General features: G+C 37.8%; 2 protein-coding genes across 3 annotated transcripts in view; both read left to right on the plus strand.

Moving 5' to 3' along the window:
• LOC111512554 (G-protein coupled receptor Mth2) overlaps positions 1–2,623 on the plus strand; it is a 90,674-nt gene extending 88,051 nt beyond the window's left edge. For both annotated transcript variants that reach the window (XM_074184611.1, XM_074184612.1), the window contains exon 8: positions 1,739–2,623. In XM_074184611.1, coding sequence (XP_074040712.1) covers positions 1,739–1,908 — 170 coding nt within the window. In that variant the 3' untranslated portion in view covers positions 1,909–2,623. The remainder of the gene's footprint in view (positions 1–1,738) is intronic.
• Positions 2,624–17,926: 15,303 nt separating this feature from the next.
• LOC111506053 (probable G-protein coupled receptor Mth-like 3) overlaps positions 17,927–21,478 on the plus strand; it is a 64,854-nt gene continuing 61,302 nt past the window's right edge. The window contains exon 1 of the mRNA XM_023160982.2: positions 17,927–18,732. Within this exon, the coding sequence (XP_023016750.2) occupies positions 18,030–18,732 (703 nt within the window). The 5' untranslated portion in view covers positions 17,927–18,029. The remainder of the gene's footprint in view (positions 18,733–21,478) is intronic.

Consider the following 21,478-nt stretch of genomic DNA (forward strand, 5'->3'; position numbering starts at 1 on the left):
AACAAAATTATTTATTGAACACACAGTTATTAAAAGAACAATTCGTATAATGATATAACTCCATAAATATTTTCCAAGTGTATTTTTTACTATTGACAGTATTTTTTGGTGTATTTTCTTCAATGATTTTGTCAATTGCCGCATCATTTTGAACACCAAAGCGAGGAAGTGACATTTTCGAAATAAATTGAATTACTGAAATGTCAAACAACTTTATTGTGTTGGTTGCTTAGCAATGTCATGACATAAGTGATAACTACCCGTGAAAACTATCCATGGGTAGTTATCAGTGTAATGATGGTTTCATTGGTTATTTCGACACACATGACTAAAAATAGACAAATTTGATAGGATAATTTTTTTGGCAAAAAATTTTCATTTTAAGTGTGTCACACTGTTGTATACCTCTACTCGATACAGTTTTCACAAACTATTTGATTTCTGTTAGCGTTTTGGGATGTTTCATCCCTGCTTGGGGCCTCGTTCACGAGATGGAACTGTTACCAGTCAACAATTTTTTTCTTAGACAAAAGTTTCATACATGCAGTCGAGTCACGTTGAATTCATTCGAGTCCCAGGCACACGGATCTTTCCTGCACTGACGGGAGGTGATCTATTTGATAGATTCCAGCGTAGTTTGGTGCTAGATGAAAGAGAAACATCTGAGATATTTTGCTTAAATGTCTGTCGGATATAATTCAATGTCCAGCGTGCTACTAGCCTGTGAAGTAGTTGTTTTCTGGCAGGCATTCACCAAAACTTACTGTGTAGGTACGTTGGGAGAGGTCAAAGTTTCGAGATTTCATTTCGAAATATTTATTTTCTTACATATATGTATCTATTTTCGCTACTGACTTCAGAATCATTTTGATTTCTGTCAGAGTATTGAAACATGGGATGTTCCTTTCTCGCTTGGAGCTTTGTTCATGATATGGACTGTTAATAATCAACAATCTTTCTCTCAGACGAACGTTTCATACACGCGGTCGAGTCATGTTGAAATCAATCGAGTCCCAGACACATTGCTGTTTGAATTGGATCTTTCCTTCAAAACCTTTCTTTGCCAAAACTGACTCTCCTCAATAGGAAGACTCAACAAATCGTCTTTGGTCTGGATTCCTGGTCACACTGGCCTGAAAGGCAATTAGACTGGTGACTTCCTTGCAAAGAAGCGTGCTGCAAGCAGCTTTATCGGGCCAGAATATGTCATTGGCATCGATTTAGGTTTTGCCAAACAAAGATTGACCACCAGGTTTGGCTCACTCCAAGGCATTTATTCACCCTTCGAAGCATGATACCAAACAGTTGTTGGACTACAGTAGGAATGAACTACGATGTCTAACAGGCCTTCTTACAGGTCACTGTAAGTAAGTGAGTCATCATATGCAGAGACTCGGACTGTCGGAAGACAGTGTGTGTCATCTTTGTTTGGAAAATGATTAATGGGGACCGAATCAGGTTTTTAAAGTTCGGCAGAGCCATTCTCTTACCATCTGACCCGAAAGTCCATTCTCCATACAAAGTAATCGGCTTCGTTAAGAAGCTGGGTTTATTTGTTCAGGTGTGAATAGGTGTGAGCCACAATAAACCCACTCACTTTGGGCCTAACCTAACCTAATCTAACGTAGATTTAAATTCCACGAGTTCTAAGATGGTTTCACCATTACTGTTGATGACTAGATTCTATTTGGTTAGATTTATCTAGAGTACAAAGTTAATAGTTTATCTCTTATTGTAGGCGTCTTCATCTTCCTCATATTCATTTGCAAGAGGAAAATCTACAATGACTTTCTCAGAAAACTAAACATTAGAAGAACGGATCACTTACTGCAGAACACCCAAACCCATTCCATGAGTTCTGCCACAACCCGATTCAGTTTGAAGAACGGAAGAAACAGTTTGAAATGAATACACTGTGATAATTATCATCAAAAACTAGTCAACCAAACCGTAGACTTGCCGCATAGCAAAAAGGACTTCTAGCCACTTCCAATGAGTACAAAACACAGTATTCGTCAAAGAAAAGTTGAATTATTTCATCTGACTTGAGTTACGACCTTGTGCAATAGTATTAATTCAAGAATATCTCGGTTATGAAGAGTCAGGCAAATTATTTTAAATAATTTATTTTTGTACAATGTGAGCTACATACATGTTTGATGATCTATGTTTAAATTTACAATAAACAAAAAGGGTATTTTCAGATAAGTCCATTCTATGATATAAATGAAATTCAAAAATTAGGAAAGTTGTGGGGTTGTAAAAAAACTCCATGATCGCATCATAAAATTATTATAGGAGGACTAATCATCCAATAGCTTGCGTTTTATATTTGAAAAAATATAAACAGAAATGAACATAACATTTTTCATGTCCATGATAATATAAAATTAGGGACGAACTATGTTTTTGAACTTTGCCATAGCCACCTTTGAATGAATCTCAATGAGTTACATATTTGTATCTAGATTAATCGAATGTATGTATTTAAATATTGTATTGTTTGCTGCATAATTGCGTCAACTGGATATGGACTTATAGAGAGTAAGTTAGAATTATTGTAGATGTAGTTGCTTATTTTTTCCTATTCCTACATATATCTAATAAACTTCATGCACCTTCAGCTGTATATATTGAAAACACCTTTCCCTCACAAGTCTTTTCTAGTCAACATTTTTATGAATTCATTTGAGCTAAGACTAGTCGACTGTTCGAGATTGTTGATTTTTCACTAATCTTGCAAAATATTGAGGACTATGTAAAGTAAAAGTAAAATGAATGTATGCTTGTTATGTCTCAAAAATCGCCAAATTATCTTCATAGTTCATTTTTGTTTTTCAGTAATTCCTAGAGGGAACTTACTGATAATCAGAGGCATGACAATCACCAAACACTGAAAACTTGTTTATGTATCTGTCATGACAATTGATGTTACAGTGCATTACCAGAACTGTAGAAGACTAAATACGAAATGTAATAAAATTTTCAGAAGGCTTCTTGATATTCAACGAAAGTCATTTGTGGAGGGAAATCAGTTTTTTATCGACCTTTTTTGGGTATTTGTAACCTTCCACAATCTGAAAAATATAAAAATTATAATGGAGAACTTTATACAAGTGTAGAAGGGCAAACTTTTTAGTTTACCCCGATAAGTTACTGCGTAAAAATCAAAGTATTTTTCACAAAGAAAAATCTTCTATTCATCATCAACTTGTCGTATTTTTTTTTGACACTCAAAATTGTTAAAAATAAAACAATACTTATCTTAACGTTTCGGAGGCCAAAATCTGCCTCTGTCTTCCGAAATGGACAAAAAAATTCTAAAGGCAGTTATTCCTTTTTGATTATTTATTTCTTTACTTCTTCGATAGATGTCGAAGACGGAGGCATATTTTGGCCTCCGAAACGATAAGTATTGTATTATTTCTTAACAATTTTTTTTCATAGGCAAAATTGTTAAATACGAAAAGTTACTGATAAATAGAAGTTTTTTCTTTGTGAAAAATACTTCGATTTTTACGCAGTAACTTATCGGGGTAAACTAAAAAGTTTGCCCTTCTACACTTGTATGAAGTTCTTCATTATAATGTTTCTACTTTTCAGATTGTGTAAGGTAACAAATACCCAAAAAAGGTCGATAAAAAGCCTCTTGATGATTTTGAAATTATTATGGTAACAAAAACTTGGTTTGCAGGAAAGAGTAAGAGATGGGTAAATTGTAACCCGTAAAAATTTTATTCTATTAAGGTCTTATAGGAATTTAAAACTTATAATATTAGCGCTGCGGGTGATTTATTACCAGCTATCAAACTAAATTTTGAAAATGATATAGTAAAGCATGCACCACGAATATTAAACTGAATATCACAGTCAAAATCATTGATTAGATATATTTTTGACATATATTTTTATACAGTGAAAGGGAAAGTAGGTCGAGTGGCACCTTATTTTAAAGGTCTTTCGAATATCTTCACATCTCTGTTAAAAGAAAATTTTTGTAACGATTAGTTTTCGAAATAATTTGAAGTTAAAATTGCCATGTTAATAATACATTAGACAGACCAGTCGGTAACTTGTATGCCTAAATAAAAAAAAATCGAGCAGTTCTTTTTATAAGTTTTTTGTTAAATAAAATCCCTCTTTTAAAATCAATACCCACTCCTCTTCTTCCAGTTTTCATTAGTACATCGTTCGATTGTTTTGTTTAAACGGGTCGTGTATTGTTATTTATTAAAACATGCCTTACACTACTGCTGAGAGGGTGTCAGTTATTGCCTAATTTTTTAGCAACGACCAAAATGCTAATAGAACATCAATTTTATTTAACGAGCAAAACTCTGGTAAACACCTAAGCAGAAATCAAGTTCTGGATTTGGTCACAACATTCAGGGAGACAGGTTCGGTTTTAAATAAGAAAAGAAATGTTCAGAGAAGGGTAGTGAATGACGATAATGCGATTGGAGTGATTGGTCAAGTCATCGCCAATCCCAGGTTAAGTACCAGAGGTTTATCAGCAATGGCCGGAATTAGCCATATGAGCGCATGGAGAATCCTTAAAAACCACAAATTCCATCCTTACAAAATTAAACTTGTTCATGAACTCAATGAGGATGATTTTGACCGAAGACAGGAGTTTTGTGAGGGCATGAGTGAGAGATTAATGCAAAATCCCGAACTGCTTTATAACATCTGTTTTTCAGACGAAAGCTCATTTTATTTAAATGGTTTCGTGAACCGTCACAATTGCCGTTATTGGTCGGATGAAAACCCAAGACAATACGCAGAAATACATACCCAACATCTCCAAAAGTTGAATGTCTGGGCCGGAATATTAGACAATCATATTATAGGTTCATTTTTCATTGATGGAAATTTAACCGGTGATTCTTATTTACAACTTCTTGAAGAAGCAATACAACCTCGTATAGTTGAAATAATTGAACAGGATCCAAGATGTCAAGATGAATTTATCCATTTTCAACAAGACGGTGCACCACTCCATTATGCCCAGCAGGTTTGAAATTTTTTGAATAATCATTTTGAAGGACAATAGATTGGCAGAAGAGGTCCAATTGAATGGCCACCACGATCACCAGATTTAACACCACTGGACTACTTTTTGTGGGGATATTCAAAGTCTAAAGTTTATGCTACATAGCCAGCCAATTTGGATGAATTACGTCGTAGAATTATTGATGAATGCCGAGCTATAACTTCTGAGAAATTCGAACAAAATCTTTATTGTTGCATGAAGCAAAATGGCGCACATTTTGAACATTTACTCTAAATTTCCTATGTGAGTTACCCTTATTAGGTGTTACCTTTTTTGTGTGTGCATCAAAAACAATTATTGGGATTCATCAACCCCAAAACAGTTTTTTAAACTTTTCTGTGTCATCAGCATTTAAGGAAATCAGCAGGTTGTATTCGTTGTATAGGTAAGTTTTTAGTATGATTCACTTTTTTATCAGAAGCATAAAATATCCACGTCAAAAGGCAACCTTCATAAGGAGGTGCCACTCAATTTACCTAAAATGTGAGGGTGGTAACCAACCCCATCCCCCGAAAAAAAATCTCCTCGTAATAAACAAATAATTCTTACTTTTTTACGAAATCAAATGGGCACGTATTAGCAGGTTGTCATAAAAAGCAAAAAATTGATTTTTTTTATGGAAGTTCTGAACATAAATTGTACCTTAAAAACAATTTGATTTATTTTAAAAAGAGTTGAACTCAATAAAAATATCTTTAAATCTTCAAATTATCTCGAAAACTAATCGTTACAAAAATTTTCTTTTAACAGAGATGTGAAGGTATTCGAAAGACCTTTAAAATAAGGTGCCACTCGACCTACTTTCCCTATCTGAATAAGGGTCGTCGGACGCACCCCTTCGAGGGGGTGCGTACTACAAAAAATTTGATTAGTCTGAAAGGTGTCCCCCTTCAATTAGAAATCGACGTGTCCGAGCTTTTTTTAAATATCTTAGTTTTTATATTCAAAAACGGCTCTGTTAAGTTGTTACACTGTATATTTACCCTTGGTAATGTGAGCTGGGTAGTAGGCAATGTTAATAACTTCCCGAGAGAGATAGTGCTTCAGTTCTAGTGTGAAAAAGTGCTGTTACACTAAATCAGTTAAATTCACTTTCAAAAAACGAACTTGCTCTGTTTATACAATTTGTCGAGATTTCGTCTTCGAAGAGCCGAAATACAATTTGTTGTCCAATTCAAGAGAACTTTTTAATGATATCATCTTTTTCGTTTGTACTAACCCAAACTGTATATCTGAGTATATAGTTTTTTTACCAACACAAGCACTATATAAAACCGTTAAGGTGTTCTAAGAGCGGTGCCTGTGCGGAAGTAGCGATTCACGTTGGATTTGAATTGCAGAAATGAAGAAACAAGTGTGCTGTCGTCAGCAAAGCAATGTATTGGATTCTTGTTTTTTTCCAATAAGTCGTTGATATACAATAGAAAGAGGGTTGGATAGAAGGTCGTTTGTTGATCTTTGCTTCTGAAAGCCATATTGATGATAGCTCAAGATGTAAAAGCTTTCCAAATATTTAAAAGATATGGTGATAGCAAATAAGCGACAGGTCTTTAGTTATTTGGAAGATTTTTCTTGCCCTTCTGGAGTCAGGCTGAACGCGAGCAATCTTCCAACAAGAAGGAAAAGTCCTTTCTTCGTAAGACAGGTTGAAAAGTCTGCAAAATACTGGTGTCAGTTCATTGGCGGACTTTTTCAAGTGACATCAGGTACTTCATCAGGACCAGACACCTTGTTGATATTAAGCTGTTTCAAAATTCGCCTAAACTATACGTTGTCGAAAAATAATTTCCGGCATTGTGGATACTAGTGTGGGAATAGTGGATGATGCCTTTCCCAGAAAGTCGACTGTGGAGCGGGACACAAATTTTTCAGATAGTAGATTTCTTTTTTCCTTTGCTGTTGTTGCAATTGAACCTTCCGCTTGTGTTAGTGGTGAAATTGTGGATTTTGTGAATTTTTTATAATCAGCATTAGCTACTGACCAGATGGATATGGACCCGTTGAGATTGGTAAGCAGTGTATTCCTAATTATCTGGGATTCTTTGCTTTCATTTCAAGTAAAATGAGTTTTATGTACCTACAGTTTCGAATTTAATCTTTTTAAATGTTCATAAACCTCATTTTTTCCAATTCCACAATATCTAGATATTTTACATATAAAATCTCTGTTTACCTTTACAGGTATACAGTTTGGGTGAGTACAAACAAAGAATGACATCCTCAAAAGTTTTTCCAGAAATGTAGAATAGTATTGTGTGAAAGCTATTTAATTTTTTTTGCCGTGGTCTGCAGGTTTTTATGGCTAACATTTTGTCTACTACTGCGGTAGAAGGCAATGAGGTAACGGTCGAAGTGCTCATGTTGTTATTCCTGATGTTCCCAACTCAGAAACTACAATACTCCAGTTTCATATTAGGAGCTTGACTTGGTTTCTCTTTATTGGATTACCTGACCTCACCTTATTTTATCATATTCATTTATTTATTTCCATTGTAGGTCTGAAGATGGCGACATACGTCTTCGAAACGTTGGTTGTAAGTGAATACCTTGCAGTTAATTTAGTTCTAGTGTTTTCATTTGATTATTCAGGTACGCTTTTTGTATTTTGAGCTTTTTTATCAACTGAAAACCATTGAATAGATAGAACTGAAGCATGATAAGAATTCTACAATTCTATTCATATACGGTTACAAAATTCCGATACCCATGATGTGCTAATAACTGCCAATCATTAGGCAAGTTTGTTTGTAAAAGTAAATTGAATCAGAAACACGTACGAATATTAGTGTACAGTTCCTTAAAATATTATCGATGATATATGTGAACAAAAATTATGATAATGAAAAAAATAGTGCCAAGCCACAATCTTGAAACGTGAATATTTGTGAAATTCCCAACAAACTAGAACGCAGAGGTCATCAAGACATTAACATATGTAAACAACAAAAATGAAAGAAATCGTTGTGATACATTACACTGAACCGCAGGTGATGTAATGAAGTAGAGTGGGAATTCAATTATTAGGATAATATATTTTTGACTCGCACATGATTTATGCAATGATAGAGAGAACTACAAGTTGAATATTTCAATTCGAAAGTTTCTGATAATTCTTTTTCCATATTTTCTGTTTCACTATCACTGTCGTCATTTAAGTCAATAATGAATTTATTTCCATCATTAATATGGAAGTGTCCAATCTCCATATAGTCTTTTTCAACTAAAATTACTTGTTTAATCCTTTTCTGCCAGTGTTCTTCGGTAATATTAGATACTTCTTCTTCAATGAGCTCTATTCCCTTCTAATTAAATTTTGGAAAATTATTTTTACGCCTGATGCTATGTTTCAATTTTTCTCAAATCAACCCGATGGTATTGAAAACACAAAAATAGGGAAGTCTCAGTATGGTGTGTCCATAATTTTCAACAATACTTTCAAGGGCATACACTTTTTCAAACATGTTTGTCTGTAAAACTTCAAGTACTTGGTTTTTAGTATAGTAATCTTCAAAATACAAATTGTTATTCATTAAAAAAACTTTGTATTTCATCTTTCCTCGAATTTTTATTCGGTACTTTGATGAGCTGTCGCGGATGATAGGAAGCGTTGTCAAGAACTATCACACTATTCAGATCCAATTTTGGGATCAATGTTTTCTCAAACCATTCTTTGAAAATATTAGCTTCCATGTTCTTATGATAGTCAATATTGCAGTCCTCAGGTTTTTTCCACATAATTTCAAAGAGTTCGGAACCCATCCTTTACTTCCTCCGCAATGCACATTGATCAGTGGCGATCCTTTGTTTGCAGGCATGTTAGGCATACACATTCTCGAACCATCAGTCCACCCTTTCGTAACTGTGTCGTCCAAATAGAAAATTTGTCGTTGGTCTTGTCTATATTCAGTTATTTCTTCTATATTTAGTTATTCTTCTGCTTTCCATAACTACTTGACATTCGAATATTACTGAAGTTTTTTTCCCAACACTAAATCAAGAGGAAGATAAAACCAGTTTTATCTTCCTCTTGAAGATGATCACTTGGTGATCGAAACACGTGTCGAGGTGTTGAAAATAACGATTTGGTGTTGGGAAAAAAACTCCAGTAATATTCATTAGGGTCCGAGAGACTTGGACACACTCACCGCTCAAAAAAAAAGGTGAGTGTGTCGGGGTAAGGGGCAACTCTTACTCTTCTCAGGCCGATGTGAAGCGAAGACAACACCCTCTCCATCGGCAAGATCGTTGGGTGCCTACTCGCTGGCGGACCTGTCTCTTACAGAACGCAACGGATCTAGAGGGGGTACACTCGATAAAAAATCTCCTGGAGACACACACCTAGTGTGCAGGGATGGCGGACCCTGGGATTTCTCCGGCCTTTCTTACCCTACTTCTATTTCCTTTGGGTAAAATATCCTCCCTTGGCCAACTTTCTTTCGACCCCGACGCTATTAGGGTATCCGAGGGCTAGGGGTCACTCCGTTCCTTCTTCAGGATGCAGGGGAGGCGGCTGCATCCTCTTTTCTTCAAGTGCCCCTCTTGCTTGCCCCCACAGGGGTATAGTGAGAGGGGGGCTACCGCGTCCCCTAATCTTAAGGTGTAGCACCATCGCGCCGAAGGGATGCATGGCACAGGGGTGATTAGGTGTGTCTCAAGCGATGCCCCCTGAAAATGGCGACTCAGGGTAGCCTTACCCCTGCATGCGGGGCTCTGCAGGGGCGGACCAAACTTTCCCCAGCGACTCTTGGGAACAAAATGAATGATGACAATACAAATAAAAGAGTAGAGAAGGAGCATACAAAGTTTAAAGTGAGTAGCCCCAAACAGAAGAGCAATTCGACGGGCGACACTACAAAGAGAAAAATAAGGATAGAGACTCCATAGGCAAAGGGGACGAACCATACAAACGGAAAGAGAGTCCTGAGGCCTTCGTCTTGTGTGAGGTAATACAGTCCATCTTAAAAGCTAGCAAGGAACTTACGGCAAAAATCGACGCAAATCCCAATACACAAAGGGATATTAAGACGATTTGGAACAAACTAAATCGGTACATAGAAGCCCTAAATAGGGACTCCATCAAAGGGTGGCTAGAACGTAACAAATACGAGAAGGCTGAAAAACTGAAGTACGATGCAGATGTCCAAAAGAAGGCTTCAAAGTAGACGCCAGCACCCAAACGGAAAATAAAAAGCAAACGGACTCCAGCACGCAATGCGACGTAAGTGATTTGAGAGAACCTGGATGGAATTACGAGCTACGACGACTGGCTGCAGATAGCCGACAAGACATGGCACCCGGATGTGTTCCAGAGGACGCTAGCCAAGGTGGGCAGTCCCCTAAATACCAAAGACAGCACCGTCAAGGTAGTGATGGTGGAAGCAACCGACCCGGGCATGACGAAAAGCATCCAGACAAAGTACCTACTCAGACACCCCGAAATAGCTGAGACCACAGGAGACTTTGAAGTACTACAGCAAAGCACTACAAAGAGAGGGACAGATGAGGTACTTTCCATGAGAAAGTTCATTATAATCAACCTGGGGCAAACCGAAAGGGAATTGTGGGACAAGTTGATAATGCTAAAGAAGGAATCAGCCGAGGACTCCTGGATTGCTATGCATAAAATTGAGTGTATGAGGCTAGGGAGGTTGAGAAAAATGGTGGAAACCGTATTTAAGGACTCGAATACACAAACAATAATATTCACAGACAAATTAGAGGACCCTCCGAAACAAACAATTAACAGGCCGAGGAACACGTACGCGATGGTTGTAGACAGAGGGGCCACCGACACTGGTCAAGTCCTCGCAAATATCAAGAAAACATTGATGGGAACGAGAGACATTGAGGCTGTGAAAAGCGCGAGGAGGACGAAGGAGGGAAAAATCCTCATCCTCAGAAAAAAAGATGAAAATGTTGTGGAAACCCTGAGAGAAAAAATTATGGCAGCAGGAGAGGGACTCGCGGTGAGAACCAGTGTCACCCGGGCATACCGGAGTGAGATCGTGATCCACGCCAGAGGATTGGACGAAACGACAACACTGGATGATGTGCATGACACATTGAGAAAGGAGTTGGGAAACCCCGAGGCACGAGGACACGCAAGCGGTCACGATAATTGCCAAAGCCGAAATCGCAGAACGACTTCTTATCAAAGGAGAGTTGAGGATCGGTATGAATCTATGCAACCTCCAGACGAGGGTAGACCTTACGAAGTGCATTAAATGCTGGGGCTACGGGCACGTGAAGAGCGACTGTAAAAGTAGGCACGACCGATTAACCCGTGCAGGAACTGCGGTGAAGAAGGTCACAGAGAGAAAAACTGCACAGCACATGCTAAGTGCCCTGCGTGCAAGGAAGAACATAAAATGGGCACTAGCAAGTGCGGCATCTTTAGAAGAAAATTATCGAGATGCAGGAAGGAGGAGAATAAATGGAGAGTTTCGCTGCAGCAGAGTACCGGGAGCGAAAACATCCTAAATGGTGAAGATTCTCCAAACTAACTTGGGAAGAGCACGCGCGGCCCACAACCTGGCCTACGCTAAGTGCAAAAAAGAACAACTGGACTTGCTGATAGTAGCTGAACCAAACAAATAAGGGGAACAACATGGATCCAGGACAAACGGCAGGATGTTGCAATGCTGATACTTAACAGGACTCTTGAAGTAGTTTCTACCAAGGAGATGGAGGGCTATATAGTCGTCAACTTCAAACAGAGCACTCTCGTCTGCTGTTACATATCTCCGAATATAGGAATCATAGAATACAAGGCGAAACTGGATGAGATTATGCGAGAGGTTGACTATAAAAACAATGTAATGGTCCTCGGGAATTTTAACGCCAAGTCACCGGCATGGGGATCCACTGTAGATGCTCGAGGGAAATACTGGACAGAATGATTCGCGGCAAAGAACATGACCGTCCTTAACGACGGAATGCCGACTTTCTGCAGAGGAGCAAGCGAGATATGCATTGATGTCACCGCCGTGACCTCAAAGATGGCGGAAGATATCTTCAGCTGGAGCGTACTGCAGTAAGAGAACCTGTCGCTACACAAGTACATCCTGGTAGAAACGAAAAATCTGATGAAGCTAATTTGGAAAGGTGGAAAACAGAAAAAGCTCATCGACTGGCCGAGGTACCGAGACCAAGTCAAGACGCGAGTACTAGAAATGAGCCAGCAAGGCAAAATATCCCACCATAAATGCTTTGAAATACTTAAGGATGCATATCGCATGGTAAATATTACGAGCAGAGCAGCGGATAGGTCAATCCCATACTGGTGGAACGTAGATATCGAAGAACAGAGAAGGCGCTGTAATATCGCCCGGAGAATAGACACAAGGTCTGCCAAACAGGAACGGAACCCCGCCAGGATGGGAGAGGTACAAGAACAATACCGGCCAGCCAGACGAGAGCTCAAAAGGCTCATCAACAAGTCTAAACAGGACCACTGGAACCAGCTGTGCGATGAACTGGATAACGACATATGGGGAAGTGGTTACAAAATAGCGCTCCTGAGCCTGAGTGGATTGCGGACGTGCTAAACACTCTCCTGACCCAGCAGACATTCCCCGAGCAGTGGAAAATAGCAAGAATTGTCCTGATTCCGAAGAAAGGCAAGGATCCCAATCTGCCTTCAGCATATAGGCCTCTCTGTATGCTGAACACGATAGGAAAACTGTACGAGACTCTCGTCAGAAATCGACTGGCAACTGAAGTAGAGGAGAAAGGGGGATTGGCAGGAAACCAGTTCGGCTTCAGGAAGGGGCGGTCAACGATCAATGCTCTAGAACAGATGGAACACTTCGCAGCAGAAGGTAGAGAGAAGTGGTGTGTATTGGTGACATTGGACGTGGAGAATGCTTTCAACTCTGCGGACTGAGGGCTCATTATAGAGAAGGTCAACAGCATGGGCGTTTCTGGATACCTGGTCAACATACTGAAATCGTACTTGCGAAACAGAACGATAAAGGTAGAGCGAGACAAACCCAGAGAAGTCCACGTAGGAGTCCCACAGGGGTCGGTCCTAGGGCCGCTCCTGTGGAATATTCTGTATGATGGGGTGCTCAGATTAAACCTTCCTGAAGGTGCTAAGATCATCGGCTTTGCCGACGATCTCGCTCTTATAACTAAGGGAAAAGACGGACAAGACCTCATCAGGAAAACGGAACGGAGCCTACGAGATATTGAGAGTTTCATCGCCATCCACAAGCTCAGATTAGCGCCGGAAAAGAGTGAGGCCGTAATACTGAAGGGAAAGAGGAAGCGGGATGACATAACCTTTCGGCTTGGACAAACCGAAATAATTCCCAAAAGAACCCTTAAGTACCTGGGGATAATTATCGACAGTGGCAGACTGTATGGACCTCACGTAGTAGCAGCGGCCAAAAAAGCTGAAGCTAGAGCGGCATTCCTAGCAAGACTGATGCCGAACATTAGGGGACCTGATAGCAGCAAAAGGGCGGTACTAGGAGGAGTGGTACAGTCCATCCTACTGTAAGGAGCTCCGATTTGGTACCCAGCCATGAGGATGGAGAAGTACAGGCAAATTCTGACCAAGACCCAGAGAAAGAGCCTAGTACGGATCATATCTGCGTACAGAACAGTGTCTGCAGAAGCGGCACAGGTCGTAGCAGGTATGATCTCTATAGACCTTCTTGCTGCGGAGAGAGAAATACACCCACGAGAGGAGTGGAGACGAGGCGTTGGCAGCACGAAGGAGAAGGGCGAGGAAAATAACTATGGACAAATGGCAGGAGAGGTGGGACAGCAACCAGGAAAAGGCCCAATGGACAAAGAAACTGGTACCATCGGTGAAAGACTGAATGGTCCTCAAAGACAGGAGAACTAATTATTTCGCAACGCAGCTCCTGACAGGCTATGGCTCCTTCGGCAGCTACATGCATCGAATTGGAAGGACTCCTGGCGAAGAGTGCGCCTACTGTCGAAATGAAATAGACGATGTTGAACATACGTTGTTTCTGTGCCCGAGATGGACAGCAGAGAGGCAGACCCTTCAGGCTGGCATCGGAGAGCCACTTTCCATAGAGAACTTTGTGGTAACAAGAAATAACAATTGGAAATATGCTAATACCGTAATGGCCATAAAAGCGACAGCAGCAGCAAGAGTAAGACGGAGAGGCAGGTAATATAGAGATGCCAGATCCATCTGACGAATGTCCGAACGGACGGTACCGGATGGATCATTCGTGGCGAAGAGGGGGAGTTTTATTGGCTAACGAAGCACCAGTCACTCGTGGAGTCGGTCCCGTGTGTTCGAAGGTTTTTCTCCCCCTTAAAAAAATATTCATTACTACACCAAAGGTTCCAAACAGTACATCATGAAAATTCGACGTTTGTTCATTATTTTGAATCTAAATCCTAGTTTCTTTATCCAATTCTGAAGGGTTTTGTCACAGCAGCTCACTTTATGGCTGGAAGTATTCAATTTCTTCCTTATGCTTTCAGTTGTAGAAATCTCATCGCTTTTGTAATAGTCGTATATTGTTTTTTCAATGATTTTATTAGATGAACATCTAAAGGTTTTGGTAATCCTGTATCACATTGCGTCTTGCGTTCATAAATTTTATTTTTGACTATTTTACGTACAGTTGAGAAAGGAATTTCGGTCAAATCATTGAAATACATTGAAACATACTCTCTGTGTTTCAGTATTCAAATGCCTCCGAATCTTATTTTCTCATTGTTCACCATCGCTATTGGAATCACTACACTGGACAAAGTCTGCATTGTTATCACACTCATTATTACTATTAGTACTTGTCCAAGGACGCCACGTTGCGAACAGATAACAAAAATTTTAAGTAATTATAACTGCACCAATATCGAATGTCAACACCAAAATCGCGATCAGTTCCTGAACTGAACACGACAGTGATAACCATCCCCGTATTCACCGATTCCTATTCGTCACCATAACATGACTTCAAATTCAATTTTATGACTCTTCAGCCAATCATAAAATTCGCTTAGAAAAAATTATCCAATACGAACCGCCAATTATACAGTCCACGTGGACTACTTCGCAGCCGGTTCATTTCTATGTATTGGTTTTTTGTCTTTTGAGAGTGTCGCCAACTTTAAATGTGCACAATACTTCGACTATAATACCAAGGATTACCAAAAATTCACAAAGAGGGTGTACCATTGTCCTATCATCCTCAATGGGATTGATCTCACGACGTTTCGACAAACTCTCATTTGTCGTCATCTGGCGATTTCTGTTAAGTGTTCGGAAGTCGACCGACCTTACTTGATCCGCTCCCTACTATACAGGTGAAGTAATGTTTGTTACGTGATCGGAAGTAGACTGTCCTTACACGATCTGCTTCCTAGGTTTTTACCTAAGTTCTTCTTCTTGATTGGCCTCTTCTTCCCGTAAAGGTTTGAAATGTTAAATCTAAAGTTCTCACGGATAGGAATATGCTGATCTGGTTTCCGGGTCATAATTAGTATCATCTACGTACATTACTTGATATTTCATGCAGTATGAACACTAACATTTTTACAAAAACGCAACACGTGTTTCGTTATACAATAGCTTCTTCAGGCGTGTACCGTAAAGACACGCCTGTAAAGGAACGCCTGAAGAAGCCATTGTATAGCAAAACACGTGTTGCGTTTTTCTACAACTGTTTAGTGGAAATCTCGCAATGAAGTGTTTTTCAAATACATAATGGATTTTCATGAAGTATGTGCATTTGGAAGGTAGGGAAATGAAGTATGGGATATGTATATCCTGTTTAAATCTGTTTAAAAAATCTGTTTTTCCGTTAACCAGCTGTCGCACCCCTACGAACGACAACCCTCAGAAGTCGAAACTTGTGCGAGCTAAGAATCAACGAGGTCTTACCTCCTAACAGGTCACTTCTGTTATGAAATTAGTGTCTTATCATTTCTGACTACCTACAACAAATATTGACAGAGATTTCTAGCATTAACTGTTTTCGTTGTTTTCGTAACTATATTTTATAGATATCCCAGGGACTCAATTAATTATCAATTTAATGAAATGAAAAGTCTGAATGTAAATTCGAGCAATCAAATTCCTTTCACACCAATGGAAAAAAGGGAACTTTCAAATCAGTTTCAGTGCAGATTTATGATAATATAAAATGATTATAACATAAAAATACACAATTTTGGACAACTTTGCTATCATGGAGTATTTGCTTCACCACCAGAAAAACCTTCTAAAAATAATACATTGGAGAAGTTGGAAGACAAATGATCAGTACAACTAACACATAATGAAATGCTCGCGAATAAAATAAAACAGAAAATGAAAGTGTGGGAGTCAACGCCGATCCGTCTAGTTTTTATTCATATGTTTAATATCATACATCATACATCTTTCTGAAAATATTTAATTCAGGAAAGGAAAATTGGTGAGGTAACTAACTTAAAAATAATCAGGTCTTTCAATTTGACTATTATATCACACAAATTTGGGAAAATATTTCCAAATTATTCGGATTCAATGACAATAATTTCCTGAAATCGTTCCCCGATGCTGATGCACGAAATGTATTTTTAGAAATGAAAATAGATTATATCGGTCACGTCATTTTTGTTTGATCTGCTAACACTTTCATTGGTTACCGATTACGAGTGGTATTTTGAAACAATCTACAGAATACATTGAAAGGGCTATTTTCATAAGCATTTTATGAAATCATTGTTTTATGGTATGTATATATACACGCCTGAAGAAGCTGAAATTTTTACAAAAATGCAACACGTGTTTCGCTATACCGTAGCTTCTTCAGGCGTGTCTTCATACGGGTCTTTAAACACCTGAAGAAGTTATTGTAAAGCGAAACACGTGTTGCGTTTTTGTGAAACTGTTTAGTGAAAATCTCACAATGAAGTATTTCTTGAATAATTTATCTGAGGTTAGGTATAAACTAATTACAAATTGAAATACCAGTGAGGAAATTCTACATATTCATTTAAAATGGACAAGTTATAAAAGGACAATTTCTGAAAGGAAAGAAACTGATTCTCAATTATGCTTTATGATTGTTTCAGATTAATAACTATATAACGTGTGGACTGAAATATGGAATTTTATTTGATATTTCAATAAAAAATTTATTGCAGAAAATTATTCACTTGGGTAAATCATTGTTTGTTTGAAAAAAAAAAATATATGTTCAAAATATGTTTCTCTGTTAACCAGCTGTCGCACCCCTACGGACGACAAACATCAGAAGTCCAACCTTGTGCGAGCTAAGGACTAACGAGGTCTTACCTTTTAAGGTATCATTCCTAACGCGGGTTGGACTAATGTAAGTGAAAATCGATCGTTCAGCTTGCGGCTTGAACCACCAACCAACACGGCGGTCGATTTGAGTGAGTGAACCAAGCACCCACGTCGAACCAACCGGCTACCGACCGACATTGTAGTTACATACTTCGTTTTTCCGCGACATGCTAATTAATTCATCTTTTTTTTATGCGAAAACCAAAACCCAACGAAAAAACAATGGCCTACCATGTTTTTCTTCAAAATTATTCAGTGACCACTGGCAATGGAAGAAGCCTTTTGATGCATAGAATATTCACAAAAATATCCAGTCACCGAAGTTATCGTAAAAAAAGTTTTCAACTTTAGGAACAAAAATAATCTTAAATACCAGCATGCTTTTAATGAACTTCCTGTATAACACCTCAGGGTAACCATCGCCAACCATCCGTATCTGCAAAAATAATCCAAACTCGTATCGGATACACATGCATTAATCAACAACACTCGCCTAAGAATAACAATAATTTGCATTGATAATTGAGAGAAACCCACTTTACCCCTACCACGGCGATCCTAACGTTGGGGAATCTCCAAGTCCTGTCACCTGCTGCCATTCTTCCGCATCACCTTCTGCCGAGCGCACGTATTGCATGGATTACTGAATTTGCGAGTGTAGCCATGAATTTCAACGCGCGATAAGACATGAAGTTGATTTCGGTAACGGTATTCTCGATAGTTCTTCTCAAAGTGATTGACTGTCGCAGTGTGAACAAATGCTGCAAACCGGAAGAGACTTTTGTTAAAACCGGCGACAGCTTTCAGTGCTCCGAGGACTTGAACAAGAGAGTGCAAGTTAGGGCAAACACGACGGATTTTTTGAAACAGAACAAAAGAGGACTGTGCTTTGAAGCTCTTGATAGCGATGTGATAACGTTGAACATCAGTGCAGAGGGTGTCAGCGTCCAGCGAGTTACCGTCAGTTTTTTTCCCAAATGCTGCCCCCTGGGGTATGTTTACAAGGCCATAACACACGGGTGTGTTAAAAAACCCTCCCCTGCGGACTTTTTAAAAGAACCATTCGTTAAAGTCGGGCTAACGAACTGTAGATTGGTGGTAGACACCATTCTTCATGGTACCGATGATTTTCAGTATACTCTCCTCAATCATACGGGAAGGTATCAAAGAAACGTGTTATATCCAGGTTCGTTCTGTATAGACACAACCGAAAATGAATCGTTGGTGCTTCGGGAATGCCAGGAGAGCTTGAGGACTTGTGACACGATTAAATGTGTCAAAAAATGTTGCCCAGATGGACAAAGTTTCGTAAACGGTTCCAAATGCGTCAACACCTACGAACATGGATTGAATTTGTCAGTTTTCGGAAACGCTGTAGAGAAACCAAATGGTAAGTTCAAAAAGACAATCAAATATTCATTCAGTAATTGAAAATGTACGGTAAAATGTGTAATCATTAAGAATGAAGCTGGTCCTTCGAGCCGGATTATTTTTATGAATGTAAGGAGAATAACTTCATAAATAGGTGAAAGAGTATATCAAGTTTGGAAAATATAATAGGCATTTGTACGGGGTTTAACCGAAAATTTTACCCTACCTGTAGCTCAGAAAAGAATATGTGATCAAACATTTCAGAATATCCCAATATTTTGTTTCGACAAGTTATATTTTGATATAAATTCGAAACTTCCAAGTGGTATATAATTCAAAAGGTGACTGGTCTATTACTTTTGATTTTTTTTTCAGAATGAAATTCGATGTTGAAGAATTTATTTGAAACTTCAACATTTTCTTTCGTTTTTCTCACTGAAGAAAATTAATTATATACAAACAACAATGAAAACAATCAATATATACATTTTAATATTAACATTTGTTCTCAAAAAGGACTTGAAGCTTTAATAACTTCTAAATTTTATATAGGAGCGCTTTCGATAGCAGGCTGTGCTATCATCTTCATGGCTCTGCTCAAACTGGACGTTTTATCTCCTTGTTTGTTCTTTTATACGGTTTGCTATCGAAAGCGCTCACATATAATATAATTAGAAGTTATTAAAGATTCAAATCCTTTTTGTGAACAAAAGATGAGAGAAAAACAATGAGTTGAATATATAAATTGACTAAAGAAAGTTAAACATGTATAGGATTTTTTTGGTTTGACAAATATCATACTTTCACATAAATGTAATTTTTCAATGGGTATGATGCTCTGATAATCTTTGACTCCAAAGAGAGTTATTGAATTATACGATTTTCATTATTATTATGTTTTTGGTGTAGTTCCAGTAAGTTACTGTATATACTGTTAAGATTATCAATGTCAGTTTCCTTATTCATACAACCATTTCAAGAAAAAGGCGTTTGGAAATATTTTTATCCGTAAGTAAAACTATGATAATAGTTATTTGGTTTATGTCCTGTTTCTATAGAATGTTGTGCTAATGCACATGATTTCTCAATAAGCTTTATATTAATTTTATGTGAAGTTATTCTATCACTAAGAATTCTAGATGTTGTTCCAATATAATCAAAGTTACAATTGTTACAAGAAATTTTCACACTTGATTTTTTTGTATTATCCGTTTTATCTTTCAATTTAGTATTCAAATTCTTTATAGTTTTAATATTTTTTTGGTATATTATGATATTTTATGCATTATGAAATAGTTTTATGATATTTGAAGATAAATTTCCAAAATTAGGTATAGATCCATGAGAAAAATTGATAGATGAACTATTATTACATAAATTTCTGTTGATTACATTGGAATTTGTACTGAAAATTATTTAATTGAGAAGGTTTCTGGGACTAGAATTTTTGATCAATATGTCTCTAAGAAGTATGAGATTTTTTTGCTTGAGTGAAGGGTGTACTGATTCTTCTATTCATTTTTTCAAACAGAGTATTAAATTGATTTAAAACGATTTTTTATGAAAAAAAAAAATAATTGATATATCTTCCTGAATTAGTAGGTTTGACATACCAATCAGTGATCATAGAATTATCAGTTTTACGGATAAATCTTGTATCAAGAAAAAGAAGGGTGTGATCATTTTCTATTTCGATAGTGAATTTCAATTTTTTTATCATATCTATTGAAAACATCAAGAATTTCATGAGGTATTGCACAAATGACATCGTCAACGTAATTTTTCTAAAAAGAATTTCAAAACTCAGTTTAGGAAGTATGTTTTCAAAAAGATCATCCATTACGTTTTGAGCTATAATAGGGGAAATAGCAGCTCCCATTTTGGTGTACCAAGAATTTCTTTATAGTATTTACCTTCAAAAGAGAAATAACTCAAGTTGAAAATGAAATGAATTATTTCAATAATTTTTTTCATTGAACACTTTTGAATTAGATATTTCTTTCACTATTGCCATATTTAATACTGATGCAACTTGTATTCGTGCGTCGCGTCGTTCATTGACTTCTAAGCCATCTTAAAATCAATTGCTGCTATTTTGAAACGGTCTTCTCTCAAGTGAACGCATTTATGCTTTTATTCAGACACATCCTTCATTTTATGCAATATTGTGGCGCCAAATAAAGTATAAATCTTCTTTCAGATACATATTATACTCAACCAACACAAATACAACATCCAGTATCCACGCATTTGTCGAAACATTCGTTTTTTGCTGCTCTGATACTAAGTTATATGATTTTCAATGGTAAAATTATGTTACAGTTCTTAAATAGTCAATATATGTTTAAAATATGTTTTTCCGTTAACCAATTGTCGCACCCCTACCACAACCCTCAGAAGTCGAATAAGTGAGTCTGACGACCCGGCTCATTGATACAAGTTAGGGTTGCAAGAAGATTTATGGACTTCTGGCAGAATCTTCCAGGGTTGGCTCACTACAAGGCGTTTATTTACCCTTCGAAGCTTGATATCAAACAGTTATTGGACTACAGTAGGGATTAACCACGATGTATACAGGTCATTGTCATTTGAATCATCATATGCAGAGGCTCGGACTGTCGGAAGACACTGTCTGTCTTCTGTTTAGAAAATGATGAAACAGCAGAGTTCGGCAGAGCCAGCCGTACTATCTGACCTGAAAGACCACTCACCATACAAACTAATCGGCTTCTTTAAGAAGCTGGGTTTATTTGGTCAAGTGTGAA

The sequence above is a fragment of the Leptinotarsa decemlineata genome, unplaced genomic scaffold, assembly GCF_025532065.1.
Source record: "Leptinotarsa decemlineata unplaced genomic scaffold, Ldec_3_MD MMD2_tig00026354_RagTag_RagTag, whole genome shotgun sequence".
Classification (NCBI taxonomy): Eukaryota; Metazoa; Arthropoda; class Insecta; order Coleoptera; family Chrysomelidae; genus Leptinotarsa; species Leptinotarsa decemlineata.